This window comes from Myxine glutinosa, chromosome 2 (genome assembly GCF_964187855.1).
Source record: "Myxine glutinosa chromosome 2, kmMyxGlut1.1, whole genome shotgun sequence".
Classification (NCBI taxonomy): Eukaryota; Metazoa; Chordata; class Myxini; order Myxiniformes; family Myxinidae; genus Myxine; species Myxine glutinosa.
Genome location: NC_136262.1, coordinates 220867281 through 220888641, shown reverse-complemented (window position 1 = coordinate 220888641; position 21361 = coordinate 220867281). Strand labels below are relative to the sequence as shown.

General features: G+C 46.1%; 1 protein-coding gene across 14 annotated transcripts in view; it reads right to left on the bottom strand.

Moving 5' to 3' along the window:
* The window catches only part of LOC137420807 (synphilin-1), a 406546-nt gene that overhangs the window by 9509 nt on the left and 375676 nt on the right, over positions 1 to 21361 (bottom strand). For all 14 annotated transcript variants that reach the window (XM_068106201.2, XM_078772278.1, XM_068106197.2 and 11 more), the window contains one exon: positions 1514 to 1627. In XM_068106201.2, coding sequence (XP_067962302.2) covers positions 1514 to 1627 — 114 coding nt within the window. The remainder of the gene's footprint in view (positions 1 to 1513; positions 1628 to 21361) is intronic.

Genomic DNA, 21361 nt, shown 5'->3' with positions numbered 1-21361 from the left:
ATCAGAAAACAACAAGAAATAATTACAACTGTCCATTTACGAGACCATCTACATCTACCATCCACATCTGGAGGTGTTTTTATGTAAATTACTAATCATTTATATTTCATAAAAACCTAAGTCGTTTATTCAAATGCATCTGAGAAAATATAGTTTCAGCCATATTGGTTCTGCATAAGTAAAAGAATAAGTGCAAGATTTGACATCCAAGAGGTCATATCTTTAAAAATAGGTGCAATACCCCTGGGTGCTCACCTGGTGGAATAAAACAGTATACTACACCAACTAAAGGTATTTTAAACACTATCATGGTATTTTAAACCAATTTTAATGGTTTCTGGGAGACAGGGCAGCATGTAGAATCATATTAACATAATCATAAGACTTTAAACAAACAAAATACCTATTTTGGGAGGCAACCCCCCCCCCCCCCCCCCCCCCCTTTCCCCAAGACCGCCTCTGGGGCCTAAGGTGGTGGTGATGTTTTAATCGAAATTGTGTTTGTGGTTTCAGATAAAAAGGCAAATAGCTTCTTCTTTTTTTTCTTGGTTGGGGGGGGGGGGGGGGAGGGAGGGAGGGAGGGAGGGGTCAAACCCAGGCCCACTTTGACCCCCATAGACCCCCTTAGACCTCAATTTTCTTGGTGCCGTGAATAAACTTGAGTTGCAACATACCAGATATCATTTTAACCATGTTTGGTCACAATCTCATCAGCAGTTTGGGAGAAAAAGTTTCAAGTGTTTACGGACTGACGGATTGATGGACGGACGACGCACCATCGCATAAGCTCCCCCGGAACTACCCTGGTGAGCTAAAAATTGTAAACTGGATACAAACACGATTCGGCACCATTTACCTAGAAAGAGATGGAGAAAAGATGAGAAAGTAAGGAGAAAAGAAAATCCCGTGTGCTAATGGTGCATACGTTTGTGAAACCAGCTGCATGAAAGGGAAACCCTAGAGGCCTAGATACTACGGCCTACAAATATATCGGTGTACGGTGGGTTTTTAACATCTCAATTCTCAAGTTGCAAGGTACAGAGTACACAAAGAGCATGGCATTCCGCTAATGTAAATGTGAAGTGTTATTGGCAAGATTTTTCAGCTGTAACGAATTTGCATTAGTCTGCAGAGTAGTGCATGAAAAAGAATGTGACAAATGTGTGATGAGGGAAAACAACGAAGGGTAATTGGATAGACAAGTTGTATCAAGGGCTGCCTTGTGTGCGGCCTACAGGATGTGGAGCTTACTCATTATCTCAGCATCCTGAGGTGGACTCCAATTTGAAAGACACTCTTAGCCTCACTTAGGACAACAGCAAAGCCTACTGAGTAGGAGTGCCTGTTGGAAACTATTCATTTGGCCATCATGATTCCAATCAGAAATAATTGGTCACATTGTGAGCCCAGGGGTATATATAGAAAGCAACTGTGCTGCAGGTGGAAGATAAACTTCCGATTGCTGTGAAGGAACTCCAACAGGGCTGCCCGCCGAGCTGCTTTGCAATCTTACCTGTCCGTGCCTGGCGGCGTAGTGGACGAGAGACGCTCTCTTGCTTGTTGCGCTCAGCTCAGTGGCTGCGTCCGTTTCTGTGACCAGCCAAACAACGCATTCTGGGTATCCATGCTGCAAGACAGAAAATGCACGCCAACTCAATCCGAGCAAAGATGAGCGATGCCAGTCATAGTCTTTGGAGGTCCACTCCTTAAGGAAGTGGCGAGCATGCAAAGGATCAAAAATGAAAAGCAACTGAAACGGGGAGAAGCATTTTTCACAAGATCAGCCACTGCCTCATTGAGTAACAGCAAAGGTAACACCACTTGTCTTATATCTGCCAACAGCGATTTCCATTGATTGGTAGTATGATATAAGAAGGGTATGAGTGACCTCTGAGTTTTCATCATCACGTTTGGCACAAGACAAAAACTGGATATGTTTTGGATGGGAATGTGGGGAAAGGGAAGTGAAGCCGGGTGTCCCTCCTGTCTGTCACAATTATTTGAAGTTACGGATTGTTTCACAACATGTTGGGTAATACATTCATTACAGGTTACTCGCAAGTTGCCCGTGCCCACATGGGGTTCTAAACAGGGTATGGATGGAGGCGGTAGAAATGCAAATGGAGTCTTGTGTCATCGAGCCGGCAAGCTGGGAGCAACAATTCCCATTTATTGCTACATCTGATGTAATTCAGTATACACTTTATAGCGGCTGTTGACGGCCTCAAAACAGATGATAAGCCCAATGTGTGGTAGCTTAAAACCTTGGCTAGACTCTAAAGTACCAACACCCCAAAGTTGGGGCCTCTAGGTGCCAAAAACAAACAAATAAATGCACAAACAAACACTTGAAAATATTTACAAGATTTCAATGCGCAATGTGCCAGAACCCCTACTTAGTTTTTTCCCGTGCAGCACTGGGCACTTCACCCAAGTGGGGCAACCCGATAAAGATCGGGTTATTTAGACATCCATACACCTTCAAGAAAAGTGATGTTTAAGCTGTAGCAAAAATTAACCTGAGAGTGCATCATGTTAGTCATAGCATCATTTCCTTGTTTGAGGTCAGTTTCTTGATTTTCAGACTTACATACAGAAAATTGATTTGAGGGAGGGGGAGGAGTGGTTGTTCCTATGACCTGGGTACCCCCAGCATGTTTGCAAAACCTGGTGGAGATTGACCCAGCCGTTTTTTTGTTTCTCTGATTTTCAGACTTACACACATAGGATTTCCTTATGGGGAAGGGGATTTTGTGGTATATTAAAAGGATAGCATGGGTGGGCTGGTGTTGGGCTAGCGGCTAGGGTGCCGGCTTAGGATCCTAGGATCCTGGGTTCGAATCCCGGTCGATCGCTGAATTAACGCCAGGGGGGTTGACTCAGCCTGTCATCCTTCCGAGGTCGGCTAATTGAGTACCAGTTCACTGGTAATTCCCTGTTTGTCGTTAAAGGCAGCAAAAAGGGTTGGCGTCAGGAAGGGCATCCGGCCGTAAAATATTGCTTCAAAAAAGGGAACCAAAAAACAACAACAACCACGGTTCCCGAAAAAGGCCAACCCCTGCTTTGCAGGGAAAAATGGCCTCTAAAGGTGGTTATTTTTATTTATTTATTAAAAGGAGAGGTATATTAAAGGGGGGAGAGGGTATATTAAAACCTTGCCCAGATTCTGATGTACCTACAGCTAACATTTGGGGCCTTGAGATGCTACGGTTCTGCCGTGAATGAATAACGAACAAAATCACACAAACACTTGAAAATATTTATACGATATGTATGGAATTAACCACCTGCTCTTCCAGGTAAAGAGATCTATATAAAGCAACCAACAAAAGCTGCACAAGGTTTTCAATGCACAACATGTGCCTAGTTCAACCCCGCAAGCTTTTTGCTGTTTCAAACCCTACCCGGGTTACTCCACAACAGCAAACATTCACAAGTAATACATACATGAGAATTCCAATGCTACATGCCCCCCCCCCCCCCCCCCCCCCTCAGCTTAGTGGCCAATCGTCAGCAACAGCGGAGACGGAAATGCACACCTCTGAGAAAATTACATATGGATAGAATATAAACTGCATTGGTGAAATAAAAGTAAAGGAAAAGTAAAATTTAAAATGTTCCCTGTAATGCATGAATAAAATCCCTAACGTTTCAGGTGTAGCCCATTGTTGAAGTATTGAGAAGCCAAAATATAAGACGTGATAAATAGTAATTGACATGTTGTATATTGGATAATGCATGTGTAATTAATTTCATAACATATTTGTATAGGGGAAGGCCCGAAATGCTACATTAGTGCCCTCGGGATATTAAGTAGCAAGATGAAAATGATATTTCTCCTCTAAATGCTTTCTCTACAAATCAGCGGAGCACACCTTCATAACACACACCTGGAGATCGTCCTCAGTGTGGTTATCAGAATTGGAATGTGCAGCTACAGGAAGACCCATTGTAGTTAGGCGTATTGATTATAAGGGCTCAGACATTCTTTCTGCCAGGCGTCGCTTAGTCTCGCCAATGTGGAGCTGGTGGCAACAATCACTTGACAGGGCATATATAATATTTCTAGAAGTGCAGTCAAAGTATCCTTTGACACACCATGTCCCACTCGGGGCTTTAATAATGTCTTGCGAGACACCGAGATGACATGTTTTATATCTGGGGCAATTACATCTCATTGTACCTAACCGCTCTGCTCCACTAGTAGAAAAGCAAGAGTGAGCTGGATATCTGTGATCACAAAGAAATCGCCAAGGTTCAGCCTCCGCCAAATGGGGGAAGCTTACCCTTGGCCATTACCCACGACTTACCCTTGGCCTATGATCCAATGATGGCCATATTTTTTTCGGACCACCATATGACCTTGACCTTCAGCATTTAAGGATACAGTGCAAATAATTAAAATGTGTCCCCATCTACAATCTATCCATTGAACTCAAGAACGTGAAAAGCGGAGGAAAATATTCAAGTTATGATTTTAAAGGTTTTTTTTGTTAAATAGTTCACAATCCATAAAATGTAGGTCAAGGACACTAATCAGATATTGGTTGCACAACATCAGTGCAGGTATGCTATTATGATGCAACATCTTGGAAGGCCAAATGATCTTTGAGATTCCTCATTGGTAAAATTGAGCGATGACAAAAAACGCTTTTTTTTTTTTTAGACTGCCATTTGACCTTGACCTTTAACCCAGAGAGGAATGGTATAAATTAATCGTAAATGCAGCTTAGTCTAGGCTATCTAGAGAGAGCAATTTCATTCTGATCGGGCAAACCTTGGTCATGTTTTGGTGAAAAATGTTCAAATGTCTATAATTTGGTCATGACCTTAAAATTAGGTCAAGGTCAAAAAATTCATCCCGGCAGTTTTAGCCGGCTCCGAGATGTAGCTCAGAAATTGACATAGGCGGAAATTTGGAGTGTTTGGAATGCAGGAACAGGAAATAAATTCTAAATTGTGGTTTACTACTCCTGGGGGGTTCTGGGGGCACCATGAAAAATTGAAATGTCAGAGGTGTACCTGATAGAACCACCTTTAAAGGCCATTTTTCCCCGCAGAGCAGGGGTTGAGCCTTTTTCAGGCACCGTGGTCCCCTTTTTGAAGCAATGTTTTACAGCCGGATGCCCTTCCTGCCACCAACCCTGTTAGTCGCCTCATGCGACACAAAGGGAATTACCATTGAACTGGTACTCAATTTACCGACCTTGGAAGGATGACAAGCTGAGTCAACCCCACTGGCATTAATTCAGTGATCAACCGGGATTCAAACCCAGGATCTTAGGATCCCAAGCCGGCACCCTAACCGCTAAGCCAACACCAAGCTCTCAGAGGTGTACCTGATAGATGGATGATAATTATTTACACCGTTTTTAATAAATCTCACCAACTCGATGTAATGATCAATATATAGTTTCAGAAGGATCGGTTTTGGACCCTGTTAACTGTTTATCATCTTTTCCTTGATGTAACCGACAAAGAGACTTACATAGGAGGGTCTCATTTGTGTTCCCAAGGCTGCTCCTTTTCGTTGTTTGTGAAAGTTTTCCACAAACTTGAAAGACGATAGGTTGAGGACTAATTCAGCCAATCATGAAAGGGCGATGGGTGACACTATGTCTGGTAATACTATGGATTATGCTCCAGAAAATGGTGAAGAGCCTCCAGCCCCTCATTTATAAGAATATTGGTGCTGTATATAATAAAGAGATGTTCATGAAGAAAAGAAGACTTTTTTCTGCATCCAGAAACCAGAAATTGTAGAAAAGACAAATATCATCCGAGGCATTCTTCACGTAAGTGGGAAGCAAAGTGACAAATGATGACAGAATTCCATCAAGGTACTTACTGATAAGTTGCTTGAGCCAATTATAGGTGGATACAATTGGTCGGCCTGGTGTATTAGGTTTATGAATCCTGGGAAGGAAATAAAAATGAGCACACTGGGGATTCTCTTGAATTCGATTAATAGCATTAGAAGGCAAATCTCCATTAAGGATGAAGTCCTTCACCATGTTGGAGATAGGGTATTGCTGCTCCCGAGTGGAAGCGGACGCAATTCTTCCTGCCTCATATAAGTCATGTCTCGAAGTGACAGCACCGCCTTCATCCGCAGGTTTTATCAGGTAATTATTGTTATTACGAACAGCTGTTATAGACTCACATTCCCGCTTGGAGATGATATGTTTGACGCTAATATTCCATTTGAATATAGTATTAACACCAGTTTTGCATTTTAAAATTGGAGAGATCAAGCACGGGATACCTTCCATCAAGGGGCGTCCAGGAACAGCAAGGGTTTAATGCTTCCTGGAGTGTCTCTCTGAAATTGTCTTCATTGTGTGAAGAACAATGATAGCCATTTTCAGCTGGAGACAATTAAGTAGAAAGTCACATGTCGGAGGAATTTTTGAAAATCTTTGTGGACATCGAATTTGGTGATTCTTTCAGAAGTTGGAATCAAAAACAATCCTCGTTTCCCTAGTTGCTAAGTCCTGATGTCTCGTCACCGCAATTCTACTGTCCTCAGTTGTTTCACGTCAGGGTTGGTGATGGGGTATGAGACAATGAAGTTTGTTATTTGTTTTGGAAATAAGAACTTAATAATATTCACGGTTGCTGTCTATCGATACATCTATCGATCTCAAGAAAAAAAGATGTTCAGAACACAAATTCCTCAGCTCTTTTTGATATTGATGACAACATTGGAAGAGTTAAGTGTGACCCACAATAATCAGTGTAAACATTGATAATACCGTAAAATTGCAAAACATTTCAGATCATGAATGTTCAGATTGTTGGAGATCACGAAGCCCGTAGGAATCAGTTTCTCACGATGACAGGCAGACAAAAAAAAATGGCGTAGCCAGAAAACCGCGACTTGGAGAAAATTGCATTTCGAAGTTGAATGATAGGATTGATTTTGTTGAGAAAGTTGTTGAAGCATCTTCACAATCGCTGGGTTCCATCATGTCGTACAGATTGCAGAAAAAGAATGGATATTATAAGGAAAATAAACTTCGTCGGTTAAATATAAGTAAAGGAAAAGTAAAAGTTCAAATGTTCACCGTAAAAGGTAAATAAATTCCTGATGGTTTCAGGTGTAACCCTTTATCGAAGTCCTGAGAAACCCAAACATAAGACTCTATAAACAGTACCACACGTGTTGTATATGGCCTAGTGTGTTTGTAATAGATTGCATGACAAATTGGGATAAGAAAAGGCCTGAAATTTAACATCGATGCCTTCAGGGTGTATACTGATAGTGGTACAGGAAGATATGGTTCGTAAATGCTCATGAGCCACTCTCTGCCAGGCGTTGCTTGGCCTCGCCAATGTCAAGCTTGCTGGCTCCAACAATCACAAGACAGGCAGATTTATAATACTCCAAGAAGTGCAGTCAATGTATACATTACTTTGACTGCACTTACATACTGAATAATTAGTGAATAATTCGAACATTATGAATGTTCAGATTATTCACTAATTATTCAGTAGTTTTTATCCTCGTGTCTGCATTTTTTCACTCCATTTTTCAGCTGTGTTTAACTTGAATTAACTTGTTGTCCTTTCATCACACCTCGACATGGAGGGCCCATGTGTACTATGTCAAACCTCAAACACGAGTCATACAAACATGGCATAGCCACCTATATAAGGCAGAACGATAGCGCCTCTTGTCACTCTCATCCCAGGAATCCCAGACAGCAGACACCCAGGCAGCGACTCACAGCCTAGAGCACCCAGCCATCAATCACAAACAGCCCGGGATCTACAGACAGCGAGCCACTCAGCTGGGACAATCGAGCCTCAAAGCCGATACCCCCCAAAGACGGAGCACAGCGATCGGCATAGCACGGACAGCCAGTGTGGAGACACAAGGACAAGATCAGACCAGATGAGGGGGTCTGAATACTTTCTGAAGACTGCCTTCAGAAAGTATTCATACCACTTGACTTTTTTCACATTTTATTGTGTTACAGCCTGAATTTAAAATGGGTTGAATTGAGATTTTTTTTGTCAATGATCTACACATAATACCCAATCATATCAAAGTGGAATTTTTTTTTAAAGAATGTTTCACAAAATAATTAAAAATGAAAAGCTGTAATGTCTTGAGTCAATAAGTATTCAACCCCTTTGCCATGACACTCCAAATTTAGCTCAGGTGCATCTAACTTCCTTTGATCATCCTTGAGATGTCTCCACAACTTGATTGGAGTCCACCTGTGGTCAATTCAATTGATTGGATAAAATTTAGAAAGAAACGCACCTTTCTATACAAGGTCCCACAGTTGACAGTGCATGAATTGAGTTGAATCGAGGCAGAGCAAAAACTCTACCATGAAGACAAAGGAACTGGCTGGGTAGAACTCTGAGATAGAACTGCGAGGAGGCATAGGTCTGGGGAAGGGTATAAAACAATTATCTAGAGTGTTGAAAGTTCCCAAGAGCACAGTGAGCTCCCTCATTAGGAAATGGGAAGAATATGGAACTACCCAGACTCTTCCTATACCTGGCCGTCTTACCAAACTGACCAACAAGGCACAAAGTACCTCGGTCAGTGAGGTGACGAAGAACCCAATGACCACTCTGACAGAAATACAGAGTTCCTTGGCTGAGATGAGAGAACCTGCCGGAAGGACAACAGTCTCTGCAGCACTTCACAAATGTATGCTTTATCGGAGAGTGGCCAGACGGAAGCCATTCCTGAGAAAAAGGCAAATGACAGCATGCCTGGAGTTTGCAAAAAGGCACATGAAAGACTCTGAGAACATGAGGCAAAATATTCTGTAATCTGATGAGACGAAAATTTTTTTTTTTTTTTTTTTTTTTTTTTTTTGTATACAAGGTCGAGGCTCGTGAAAGAGCGAACATTAATCACACAGAAAGACAAACCGACACATAAAACATATAACATAGGGAGCGGTAGACAAGATGGGGAGAGAGGGGGAAGGACACAAACACAACATTTGAGAGCAGGGACCGAGAGACATGGAGACATCGAGAGATCTGAGAGAGGGCGAGGGCTTTGGGGGGGGGGGGGCGTGGGAAGGGGGCGGTGGGAGAGGTATAAAACATATGGACACTGCCAGGACTTCCAGGAAAGAAGTTGGAATTCCAAACAAGGTGGATCTGGGGTGAATTAGCGGGGGTAGAAAAGATCAAGGTTTTGGATGGGGGAAGATAAGAGATGGTGGTGAACAGCTGTTTTAAAGACCTGGAGGGAGGAGTGGGATTGAAGGGAGTGAGGGAGTTTGTTCCAGAGGCGGGAGAAAAGAGGAATGAAAGAGTGAAGGTGAGCAGCGAGCCGAGATTTCGGCAGTTTAACCATCAGAGGGTTGCTGGCAGATCTTGTGCGACCTGTAGGAATATTTGGGGGACAGAGCACAGAGAGAGCTGGGGGTGCAAGGCCGGAGAGGAGTCGGTAGAAGACAGAAAGACCACCTACCTGCCTGCGGTGAGTGAGTGAAAGGCCCTCAGAGATAGCTTCATCGCGGGAGATTCCAATAATTCTGAAAGCTTTGGTTTCAACAGCGTGAAGCCGAGCTAGGTGTGAGGCAGGAGCACCGGCCCATAGGGGAGAACAGTATTCCATTGAGCTGCGGATGAAAGCCTTGTATGTGGTGAGGAGCTCAGGTGTGCCGAGGAAGGACTTCGCACGACGGAGGATGCCCAGTCGGCGACTGGCTTTGGAGGCCAGCTTGGAAATGTGGTTTTCCCAAGAAAGATCATGGCAGATAGTGAGACCCAAAATCTTGAGCGACAGAACTTCTTGGAGAGGATTGTTGAGAAAGTAGATGGGAGGGTTGTCCAGTCGATCTTTTCGGAGAGACATAGTAAGAGTGTGAGATTTGTCAGGATTGAAAGACATGTTCCACTTGTTTGACCAGTCTGTGATTTTGTCCAGGTCTTCAGAGAGTGAGGAGGCAGCAGACTGCCGATCTGAGGGAAGAGGAATGGAGCGGCAGAGAGTGGAGTCATCAGCAAAGAGATAGAGAGGATTTTCGAGAGAGTCAGAGAGATCATTGATGAAGACCAGAAAAAGCACGGGGCCCAGAACACTGCCTTGGGGAACTCCAGCCTGAACAGGAAGAGGAGATGAGAGAAACCCATTCAGGGCCACACGTTGACGACGACTAGAGAGGAAGTCCGCCAGCCATGCGTGGAGATTTCCATGGATACCAAAGGAGGAGAGTTTGGTGAGCAGAGCGGGGTGCCAGACCGTGTCGAAGGCACGTGATATGTCGAGGGAGACAGCTCTAATTTCCTGTTTGGCATTGAGGACCTCCATCCATTGTTGAGACAGCAGAAGCAGCATGTCCAGAGTAGAGTGACCTGGTCTGAAACCAAATTGATGATCAGAGATCAAGCCATTGGAGAAGAGGAAAGATTTCATATCCGAAGCAATGATGGATTCCATGACTTTGCTGATAATTGGGAGAAGGCTGATTGGTCTGTAGTTGCTAGGATTGACCTTTAATTGGCCTGAATGCAAAGAGCTGTGTCTGGCAGAAATCGAGCACAGGTCAACGAGGCTGGAGAAGGAGTTATAAAACCAGACAGCTGAAGTGGAGCAGATTTTTTTTTTTTTGCTTTTTTTTTTTTTGTATACTGAATCGAGGCTCGTGAAAGAGCTAACATTTATTTCACAAACAAATCAACCAAACAAAAATATACAAAAAGAGGGAGTGGAAGACAAGATGGGGAGAGAAGGGGAAGCACACAACCACAACATTTGAGAGCAGGGAGAAGTGTGGGAGGGAGAGGGCTTGGGGGGAGGAGGCGTGGGAAGGGGGGGGGGGGGGGAGAGGTATAAAACACAAGGGGATCGAAATTAGCGGGGGTAGAAAAGATCAAGGTTTTGGATGGGGGAGGATAAGAGATGGTGGTGAACAGCTGTTTTAAAGACCTGGAGGGTGGAGTGGGATTGAAGAGAGTGAGGGAGTTTGTTCCAGAGGCGGGAGAAAAGAGGAGTGAAGGTGAGCAGAAAGTCTTGATTTTGGCAGTTTAACCATAAGAGGGTTGCAGGCAGATCTTGTGCGACCTGTAGGAATATTTGGGGGACAGAGCCCAGAGAGAGCTGGGGGGGCAAGGCCAGAGAGGAGTCGGTAGAAGACGGAAAGACCACCAACATGCCTGCGGTGAGTGAGTAAAAGGCCCTTGGAGTTAGCTTCATCACGGGAGATTCCAATGATTCTGAATGCTTTGGTTTCAACAGCGTGAAGACGAGCTAGGTGTGAGGCAGGAGCGCCAGACCAGAGGGGAGAGCAGTATTCCATAGAGCTGCGGATGAAAGCCTTGTATGTGGTGAGGAGCTCAGGTGTTCCCATGAAGGACTTCGCACGACGGAGGATGCCCAGTCGGCGACTGGCTTTGGAGGCCAGATTTGAAATGTGGTTTTCCCAGGAAAGATCATGGCAAATAGTGAGACCCAAAAGCTTGAGTGACAACTTCTTGGAGAGGATTATTCAGAAAGTGGATGGGAGGGTTGTCCAGTCGGTTTTTTCGGAGAGACATCGTAAGAGTGTGAGATTTATCAGGATTGAAAGACATGTTCCATTTGTTTGCCCAGTCTGTGATTTTGTCCAGGTCTGCAGAGAGTGAGGAGGCTGCAGACTGCCGATCTGAGGGATGAGGAATGGAGCGACAGAGAGTAGAGTCGTCAGCAAAGAGATAGAGAGGATTTTCAAGAGAGTCAGATAGATCATTGATGAAGACCAGAAAAAGCACAGGGCCCAGAACACTACCTTGGGGAACTCCAGCCTGAACAGGAAGAGGAGATGAGAGAAACCCATTCAGGGCCACACGTTGACTACGACCAGAGAGGAAGTCCGCCAGCCATGCGTGGAGATTTCCATGGATACCAAAGGAGGAGAGTTTGGTGAGCAGAGCAGGGTGCCAGACCGTATCGAAGGCACGTGAAATGTCAAGGGAGACAGCTCTAATTTCCTGTTTGGCGTTGAGGATCTCCATCCATTGTTGAGAAAGCAGAAGCAGCATGTCCAGAGTAGAGTGACCAGGTCTGAAACCAAATTGATGATCAGAGATCAAGCCATTGGAGAAGAGGAAAGATTTCATATCTGAAGCAATGATGGATTCCATGACTTTGCTGATAATTGGGAGAAGGCTGATTGGTCTGTAGTTGCTAGGATCTGTTTTTGCACCTTTTTGTGCAAAGCGGTGATGTTGGCTGATTTCCAAGCAGATGGCAGATGACCTTGAGCAAAAGAGAGGGTGAAGAGAACAGAAAGAGGGAGTGAAAGAGCGGAAGAACAGGATTTTATGACCCGTGGGCTGATGCCGTCAGGACAAGTTGCAGAATCAGAGTCGAGGGTTGACAGAAACTTTTCCACCTTGTCAGGAGGAAAGGACACAGAGTCCAGGAGCAGGTGGGTACAGAGAGGGATGGGTTTGGGACACAAGATTTCGAGGCAAACACAGAGTTGAGGCATTCAGCTTTTTCACGTGCGGAGTCAGCCGTTAAGCCGTTTGAGGTGAGGGAGGGGATGAAGGTGGAACAAACACCAGAAACAGATTTGACCAGACGCCACCAGGATTTGGAAGAGGGAGACAGATAAGAGAGTTCGGTCTTGAGAACGGTTAGATATTGTTTCCTGGCTCTCCTGAGGGTGGACACACACTTGTTTCGGGCTTTGTGAAAGGAAATGAGATTTCCTTCCGTTGGATTTGCTTTCCAGGAGACGAAAGCAAGTTGTTTCAGGGCAACAGCCTCACCACAAGCATCCGTGTACCATGGACGAGAGGAAGGGTATGACAACTGAAGATGAGATGGGATAAATCTGTGCATGAGAGAGAGCAATTTACTTTGAAAGAATTCCCAGGATGAGTTGTCAGAGGCGGTAGAGATGGGAGACCAGTCCAGATGATTGATGGCTGCTTGAAGACCGTGCCAGTTGGCCTGAGTGAAATGCCAGACTCGTCGACGCTGAGGAGGCTCTCTGAGAATGGTCAGAGAGATGTCCACTTTGACAAGCACATGATCAGATGAGCCGATTGGAGCAGAAGAGGAGCAGCAGACATTTTCAGGGAAGTTAGTCATAACCAAGTCCAGAAGAGAAGATGCTCCGTTGACTGAGATCCGGGTCGGGAAATTGACAGATTGTGTCAGTCCCAGTGAGTCGCAGAAGTCCTTTGCTGAAGAGCCATGGCTGGTGAGAGAGGTACCCACACCCAGCCAACTGGCATGGTGACAATTGAAATCACCACATATGAGGAAGAGAGAGTTGGGATGGGTAGATAGAAGTTGGTCCATATTATCAGACAGCGAGGTGTAGATGGAGTCATCACTGTTTGGTGGACGGTACAACACACATATGAACAAAAGGTGGGAGCAAAGGGGAAGCCGTAGCCAAAGGTATTCCTGGGGGTGAGGTGGAGAGAGGGCAGTGGAGGGCGAGTGAGGAAGAGTTTTTTTATAAAGATAGCAACCCCACCTCCAGGACGAGGCTCAGGTCTATCATACCGGAGGAGGGAGTAACCTGGGAGAGATACCAAGGCATCAGAGACATCATGAAGGAGGAAAGTTTCTGTTAAGCAGATCACATCTGGTTTGTCAGAAGCAACCTGTATGGAGAGTTCAGTCAAGTTTGAGCGAAGGCCCCGGATGTTTGAGGTCCATACCGTTAATGAAGAGGAAGGGGGAGCATCGGGTACAGAACAGGGGGGGGGGAGGGGTAGGGTAAGATGTGGAAGAGGAGGAAGAGGTAGGGAGAGCTGTTGAAGGTGTGTCAGAGATTTCAGAATAGCTTGGAGAAAGGGAAGAATGGGGCGGACAAAAGGTTTGATGGAGATTGGGTGAGGCACAGTGAGGTGTTATTTGAGGAGGGGGAAGAACGAGGCAGAAGGTTGGGGGAGATGAAAGTTGGAAGGGGGAAGAAGCAGGGAGGATGCTTTGAGGAGGAGGGGTGAGAGGGGAGTCTAGGAGGGGAGGAGCGAGGGAGAGTCTCGGAGGGGAGGGGTGTGGGGGGAGTTTAGGAGGGAGGGGAGGGAAGGGGCAAGGGGGGAGATTAGAAAGGGATGGGTGATGGGGAGGCTTTGGAGGGGAGGGGTGATGGGGAAGTTTTGGAGGGGAGGGGGGATGGGGAAGTTTTGGAGGGAAGGGGGGATGGGGAAGATTTGGAGGGGAGGGGTGAGATTGGATTTTGTAAAGTGTACGATTCATGGGAAACGAACATTTCTTGCAAAATGAGTTTGAGACCTTCGAGTCAAAAATACGTTTGAGGAAGCTGAAGGAGGGGTGGAGTGCAGGAGAGTTTAGGGAATGTAGAAAAGAGGAACTGTAAGAGATGGTATTATTTATTTATTTTGGAATGAATAGATTTGGTGAGCAAGACGAAAGCATCCTTTTTTAGGAGAAGAAGAAAAAGGTGTTATAATATGTGAGAGAAAATACTTGTTCAGGGGAGAGATTATACATTTCTAACCACGTGATCGCGTGATCGCGAACAACGTGAACGAAGAACGAACGAACAAGTAAGAACAACAAATAAACGAATAAGACCTGAGAAGGAAATATTGTTTTGGGTTTTTTGTTTTTTTTGAGTAGAGATATTTAACAAGGAGGTATGGGGTGAACGACTGGGACGAAACAGAGAACGAAAATAATTGCAGCGCATTCGACGAACCGCTGAGAGAAAAACAAAACCACAAGGTCGGAGACGGTACGGTAGCCGAAGCCTACGAGTACTAGGCCTCAGAATACTCGATACGCATTAACCGACGATTGTGTATACATGTACGAAAAATTAGCACCGAAAATTTTCCTAAAGATACGCTATAGGTACACACACCAAAAGATAGATACAGTCTCGACAAAAACACAATTGTGAAAGATTACTTAGCTTCGAAAGCATGAGCGCATGGAACAGCTTCAAAAAGACGTGACCTCGCCGTGATCTCGCGAGATCCTCAACAAACTGAAACAAAAGAAGTGTGATTGTTCTGCTATAAAGCTATAAAGTTCTGCTATGAAGTTCTGCTGTTCTGCTATAAACACGTTAGTCCCCTTTATGACCCTAAAAACACTTTAGACCCTTAGAACATTCGAAAACATTTCCTTCCAAAATCAGTTATGCCAACCTTTCTGTGCACTACTCACATCACATCACAAGTTGCATTGACGAATCTAAACTGATATCTCAACGTGAAACTGATGTTGAAACGTGAAACCGAAACTACTGATATATGGATCATCGAATGGGAAATCAGAATGAAATGATGTGGGAAATTGCTGAAATCAATGATATGGGGAGTATAGAGAGAGGGGAAAGGTCAGGAGCTGAAGAAACAATGTGGAGAGGGACAGACGTCTGGAGGTGGTTGGTTAGTATGGAAAGAACTTTGGTGATCTTCTGTCAGGCTGTCGACCCAAAACATGCCTAAACCTGTTTCGCAGCTGAGCTTTCATCATATCAACTTCACTCCCGAGCAGTACTTCTGAGGTAAAACAAGCATGGAATGGAAATCTTAGCTGATAGAATGGAATGAGGTTGTCGAGGTTAGCAGCTACACCCATTGTGACATCTGTTTACTAAATATTTACACTGAATTCCCGGTTCTACCAACACACAATCGAAAGGAAATTGCTCATTTCAGGTGAGACATCTATGAACCCCCGTTATTGACGGGTACCTTTGCCAGAAGTGCGTCGCGCATAAAAACAATGTGGCGCCTTTCCAACAAGTCAGTTCGTCAAATGTTTGCCCTCCTAGAGCTACCCCGGTCAACTCTAAGTGCTGTTATTGTGAAGTGGAAACGTCTAGAAGCAACAACAGCTCAGCGGCGAAGTGGTAGGCCACACAAGCTCACAGAATGGGACAGCCGAGTGCTGAAGCACGTAGCGGGTAAAAATCGTTTGTCCTCGATTGCAACACTCACTACCAAGTTCCAAACTACCTTTGGAAGCAACGTCAGCAGAACAACTGTTTGTCCGGAGCTTCATGAAATGGGTTTCCATGGCTGAGCAGCCGCACACAAGCCTAAGATCACCATGCGCAATGCCAAGCGTCGGCTGGAGTGGTGTAAAGCTCGCCGCCATTGGACACTGGAGCAGTGGAAGCGCGTTTTCTGTAGTGAGGAATCACACTTCAGCATCTGGCAGTCCGACGGACGAATCTAGGTTTTGCGGATGCCAGGAGAATGCAACTGCCTGAATGCATAGTGCCAACTGTACAGTTTGGTGGAGGAGGAATGATGGTCTGGTGCTGTTTTTCATGGTTCGGGCTCGGCCACTTAGTTCCAGTGAAGGGAAATCCTAACGCTACAGCATACAATGACATTCTAGACGATTGTGTGTTTCCAACTTTGGGGAAGGCCCTTTCCTGTTTCAGCATGACAATGCCCCCGTGCACAAAGCGAGGTCCATACAGAAATGGTTTTTCGAGATCGGTGTGGAAGAACTTGACTGGTCTGCACAGAGCCCTGACCTCAACCCCATCGAACACCTTTGGGATCAATTGGAACGCTGACAGCGAGCCAGGCCTAATCGCCCAACACCAGTGCCTGACCTCACTAATGCTCTTGTGGCTGAATGGAAGCAAATCCCTGCAGCAATGTTCTAACATCCAGTGGAAAGCCTTCCCAGAAGAGTGGAGGCTGTTATAGCAGCAAGGGGGGAGGAGGGGGGGGGGGGGGAGACAACTCCTTCGACGACCCAGGTACATTCACCGTGGCTCCGGTCGTAAGTTTGTATATGTACAATCAGGTCACTCCATCCCCGTCCTCTGGTCGGCTCAGCGCACTCCCACTCGTCGTCCCAGCGCACCTAATCACGGCAACGCACAAAATCGCACCTCCTGCCTGCGAACCCTGGCTAAATCACCTGAATTCATCCCCGCTGTTCAAAACAACATCAAGCTCACCCTGTTCAACACCCGGTCCCTCAACATCAAATGCCTCATCCTCAACGACTACATCCTGGATAACAAACTGGACTTTCTCTGTCTCACCGAAACCTGGCAACAACCACTGGACTACTACACGCTCAACCTCACCACACCCAATGGATATTCCTACGTCAATAAACCACGCTCGGAGGGCCGAGGTAGTGGAATTGCCGTTATCCACCGTCAAGACATCAGGACCAGCCTCATCCCCATCGCCTCATCCTCATCCTTTGAACACCTGGCTTTTAAACTCTCTGGTCGCACGCAGTCAGTCATGGCTGTCGTATACCGCCCTCCCAAACCACACCCATTATTCCTGTCTGACTTCTCCTACTTTCTGACCCAGCTATGTTCCCTCTCCCCCTCAATCCTCCTCCTTGGTGATTTCAATATCCACATGGACTCCACTGACTCCACAATAACCACTGACTTCACTGATTTACTCACTTGCTTTAACCTCACTCAACATGTCGACTTTCCTACGCATATCCGTGGTCACATTTTGGACCTTGCCTGCTCCACTGGATTAATTTTGCACCATCTCTCTGGCTCCGACCTCACCCTCTCTGACCACTTAGCCATCACTATGACCATCAACATCCCCACCCCAACACCAAGACATTATCGCACTATCAACTTCCGTAAGCTAAACGCTCTTTCACCTACCTCATTCTCATCCACCCTCTCTGAAAAATTGTCCACTTCTCCCTTCATTGACCTCCACACCCCTTCCGACCTCACTGACTACTACAACCACACTCTCTCCTCCTGCCTTGACCAGCTTGCGCCTGTAAAAACCAAAACAGTTTCTTTCACCCATTCTGCTCCCTGGTTTACACCTGAACTCCGCCTGATGAAAACTCGTGCTCGCCAACTTGAAAGGCTCCGCAATAAAACAGGTCTCACAGTTCACTCCCAAGCCTACAAGGACCACCTACAACACTACAAAGATGCCCTCTCCCACGCCCGCTCCGCCTACTACTCTCAAATTATCCACTCTGGCTACGGAAACCCAAAAGCACTCTTCTCGACAATAAACAAACTCCTCCGCCCCCTGGACACCACCACCCAGTCATTCACAGTAGACAACTGCATCTCCTTCCTTTCTTTCTTCCAACGCAAAATTGACAACATCTACAACAGCTTGACCACCGCCGCACCCGCTCCCCCTCCAACCACCTGCCCCCCCCCTTATCCTGCCTTCCCCTGTCTCAATTCTCCCCGGTCTCCCCTACTGACCTCTCTGAACTCCTCATAGGAATGAAAACTGCCACCTGCACTCTTGACCCCATCCCCTCCAGCTTTGTCAAGGCCTCCCTCCCTGCTCTCTCTCCACTTATCATTGCAACAATAAACTCCTCCCTGTCTACAGGCATCATCCCACCATCCCTCAAAATTGCTGCTGTTACCCCCATTCTAAAAAAAACCTGGTCTAAACCCTGACACCCTAAATAACTTCAGACCCATCTCCAACCTACCCTTTCTGTCAAAAGTTTTGGAACGCGCTGTAGCCGCTCAACTCAAACATCACCTCTCTGCCAATAACCTGTAGGAAACATTCCAATCCGGATTCTGCTCCAACCACAGTACTGAAACTGCTCTCCTCAAAATCACCAACGACCTTCTCCTCTCCTCTGACGCTGGCAACCTCAACATTCTCGTCCTCCTCGACCTCAGCGCTGCCTTTGACACCATCGATCACACCATCCTCCTCACCCGACTTGAATCCACCTTTAACGTTACCGGCACTGCCCTCTCTTGGATTAAATCATACCTCTCTGACAGACGCCAGTTCATCTCCATCAATAACTGCAAATCCCCCACTGCTCCCCTCCCCCAAGGTGTCCCCCAAGGTTCAGTTCTTGGGCCCCTCCTCTTCATCCTTTACCTGTCCCCGCTCGGTTACTTAATCCGCCGTCATGGTCTCCAATTCCACTGCTTCGCCGATGACATCCAGCTTTTCATCTCCACCAAGTCCGTCTCCACCGACACCCACTCTATCCTGACAAACTGCAGCTCTGAAATAAAATCCTGGCTTCAAATCAACTTCCTCAAACTTAACTGTGATAAATCTGAAATAATCATCATTGGCCCAAAAACGCTCACAAAATCCACCCATAACTTTGCCCTCAACATCGACGGTATCCCAGTATCCACCTCCCCTCTCATCCGGAATCTTGGCGTCATCTTTGACCAAACCCTCTCCTTCGACAAATACACTAAACAGATCACAAAGACAGCCTTCTTTCACCTGAAAAACATCGCCCGTCTCCGCTCATCCCTCTCCTCCACGGCTGCAGAAACCCTCATCCACGCCTTCATCACCTCCCGTCTGGACTACTGCAATAGCCTCCTCTATGGTTCACCCTCAACAATCACCAATGAACTCCAATACATTCAGAACTCCGCTGCCCGTCTACTCACCCATTCCCGGACCCGTGACCACATCACCCCCGTCCTTTACAAGCTTCACTGGCTCCCCATCTCCCAGAGAATCCAGTACAAAATCCTCCTCTTGACCTACAAAGCCCTCCATAACCTGGCCCCATCCTACCTGGCTGACCTCCTCTCCAGACACACTCCCACCTGCAACCTCCGCTCTGCTGGTACCAACCTCCTGACCCCCCCCCCCCGCCCCCCATCCGGACCAAATTCAGATCCTGGGGGGACAGGGCCTTCTCCATCGCTGCTCCCACCCTCTGGAACTCACTACCTCACACCATCAGAGACTCCTCCTCACTCACCACATTCAAAACATCACTCAAGACCCACCTGTTCAGCACTGCATTCAACATTCAACCCACAGCATTTAACCCCTGACTATCACTTCTCCTTCTCCCTCCTTTTGCTTTAAATATTTCCCTATTGATTCTTGTCTTTTTGCAATTGTTGTTTTCATGTTTTGTTATGCATTATGTTTTGCACTCTGTCAAAGCGCCTTTGGGCTTCATGAAAAGCGCTATACAAAATAAATGAATTATTATTATTATTATTATTAATGCCCATGAATTTGGAATGAGATGTGTGATGTTTGGGTGTCCACATACTTTTGGTCGTGTAGTGTGTATAAACAGACTTGGCATTTAATATGGATTTTTTTTTTTTCTTGACCGGTTTACTTTCTGAACTCAGTCTATCAATCTGGTGAGTTTTTTTTTTACCCTTCGGTGATGTCTTTGTTGAAAGAACCATGTCACTGAATGTCTTTCGCAGCAAGAAGTCAATAACAGGATTATATCACAGGTGGCGTGACAAAATGTAAGGACAGGTACATTTGACGATTGGCTTCACAATCGGGTATACAAGGGTTGTTGCGTTCTGTATTAGTGGAAAACAACTGCTGCACATCTACAAAAGTTATTGCCGCTTCCTCTGGAGATGGTCCGTCAACTTGACAATGCTGTTTGTCATGGAGTGGTGGCTTTACGAAATTCTGGCATGAAACAGCGTGCTATTGCTCGGCAGTATGGCATCACTCAAGGTCAGGTGTCAAAGATCCTGAAACGAAATGCTCAGAGGGGTGTCCCTATTCCAATACCGAGGCCAGGACGTCCACGCAGAACCACAAGGAGAGATGACCGCCAGCTGCACCGGTTAGTCTGCAATGGCCGTACCAAGTCAGCTAATCGGCGTAGGGCTGAGTGGCATCAACTGACAAATGTTCCTGTATCCAGAAGGCTAGTCAAACAACGACTGGTTCAAGCAGGCTATCGTGCCAGGCGTCCCCTGAGAAAGCCACGCCTGACCAGACAACACATCCAGCGCCGATTGCAGTGGGCCAGAGAGCACCGTCAATGGCAGCCAGGACACTGGAATCACGTGACCTTCAGTGACGAGTCTAGATTTCTGGTCTATCGTCAAGATGGCCGCATCCGAGTGCGCAGACAAGTGCATGAAGCCCACAACGAAGATTGTATAGTGCCAAGAGTCCAAGCTGGAGGTGGTGGGGTGACCGTTTGGGCTGCTTTTCATGCAGGGGGCAAAACTGACCTGGTTGTTCTGAATGGAAACCTGAACCAGTTCAAGTACAGGGTCATTCTGGAAGAAACATTGCTTCCATTTGCTCGTGCAGCCTTTCGAGAAACTTTGTCTTCCAAGATGACAATGCACGGCCTCATCGTGCTCGCATGATCCAACACTTCCTTGCTGAACAGTGAACATGGTGTAGAGCATATGGAGTGGCCTGCCATGTCCCCGGATATGAATCCGATAGAGAACTTGTGGGCAGAATTAACGCATCAAATCGACAACTTGGACCAGCAGCCGACCTCTGTGCGTGAATTGCAGCAGACTTGTCACTGCATGGCAAGCGATTCCTGTCCAAACCTTGGCAAATCTCGTAAACAGCATGCCTCAACGTGTACGTGCTCTCCTGAATGCTCGTGGGGGTTACACGAAGTACTGAACTGTAATTTTACTGTCCGTAATCCCAGTCATAATTTAGCTTTTGTTTT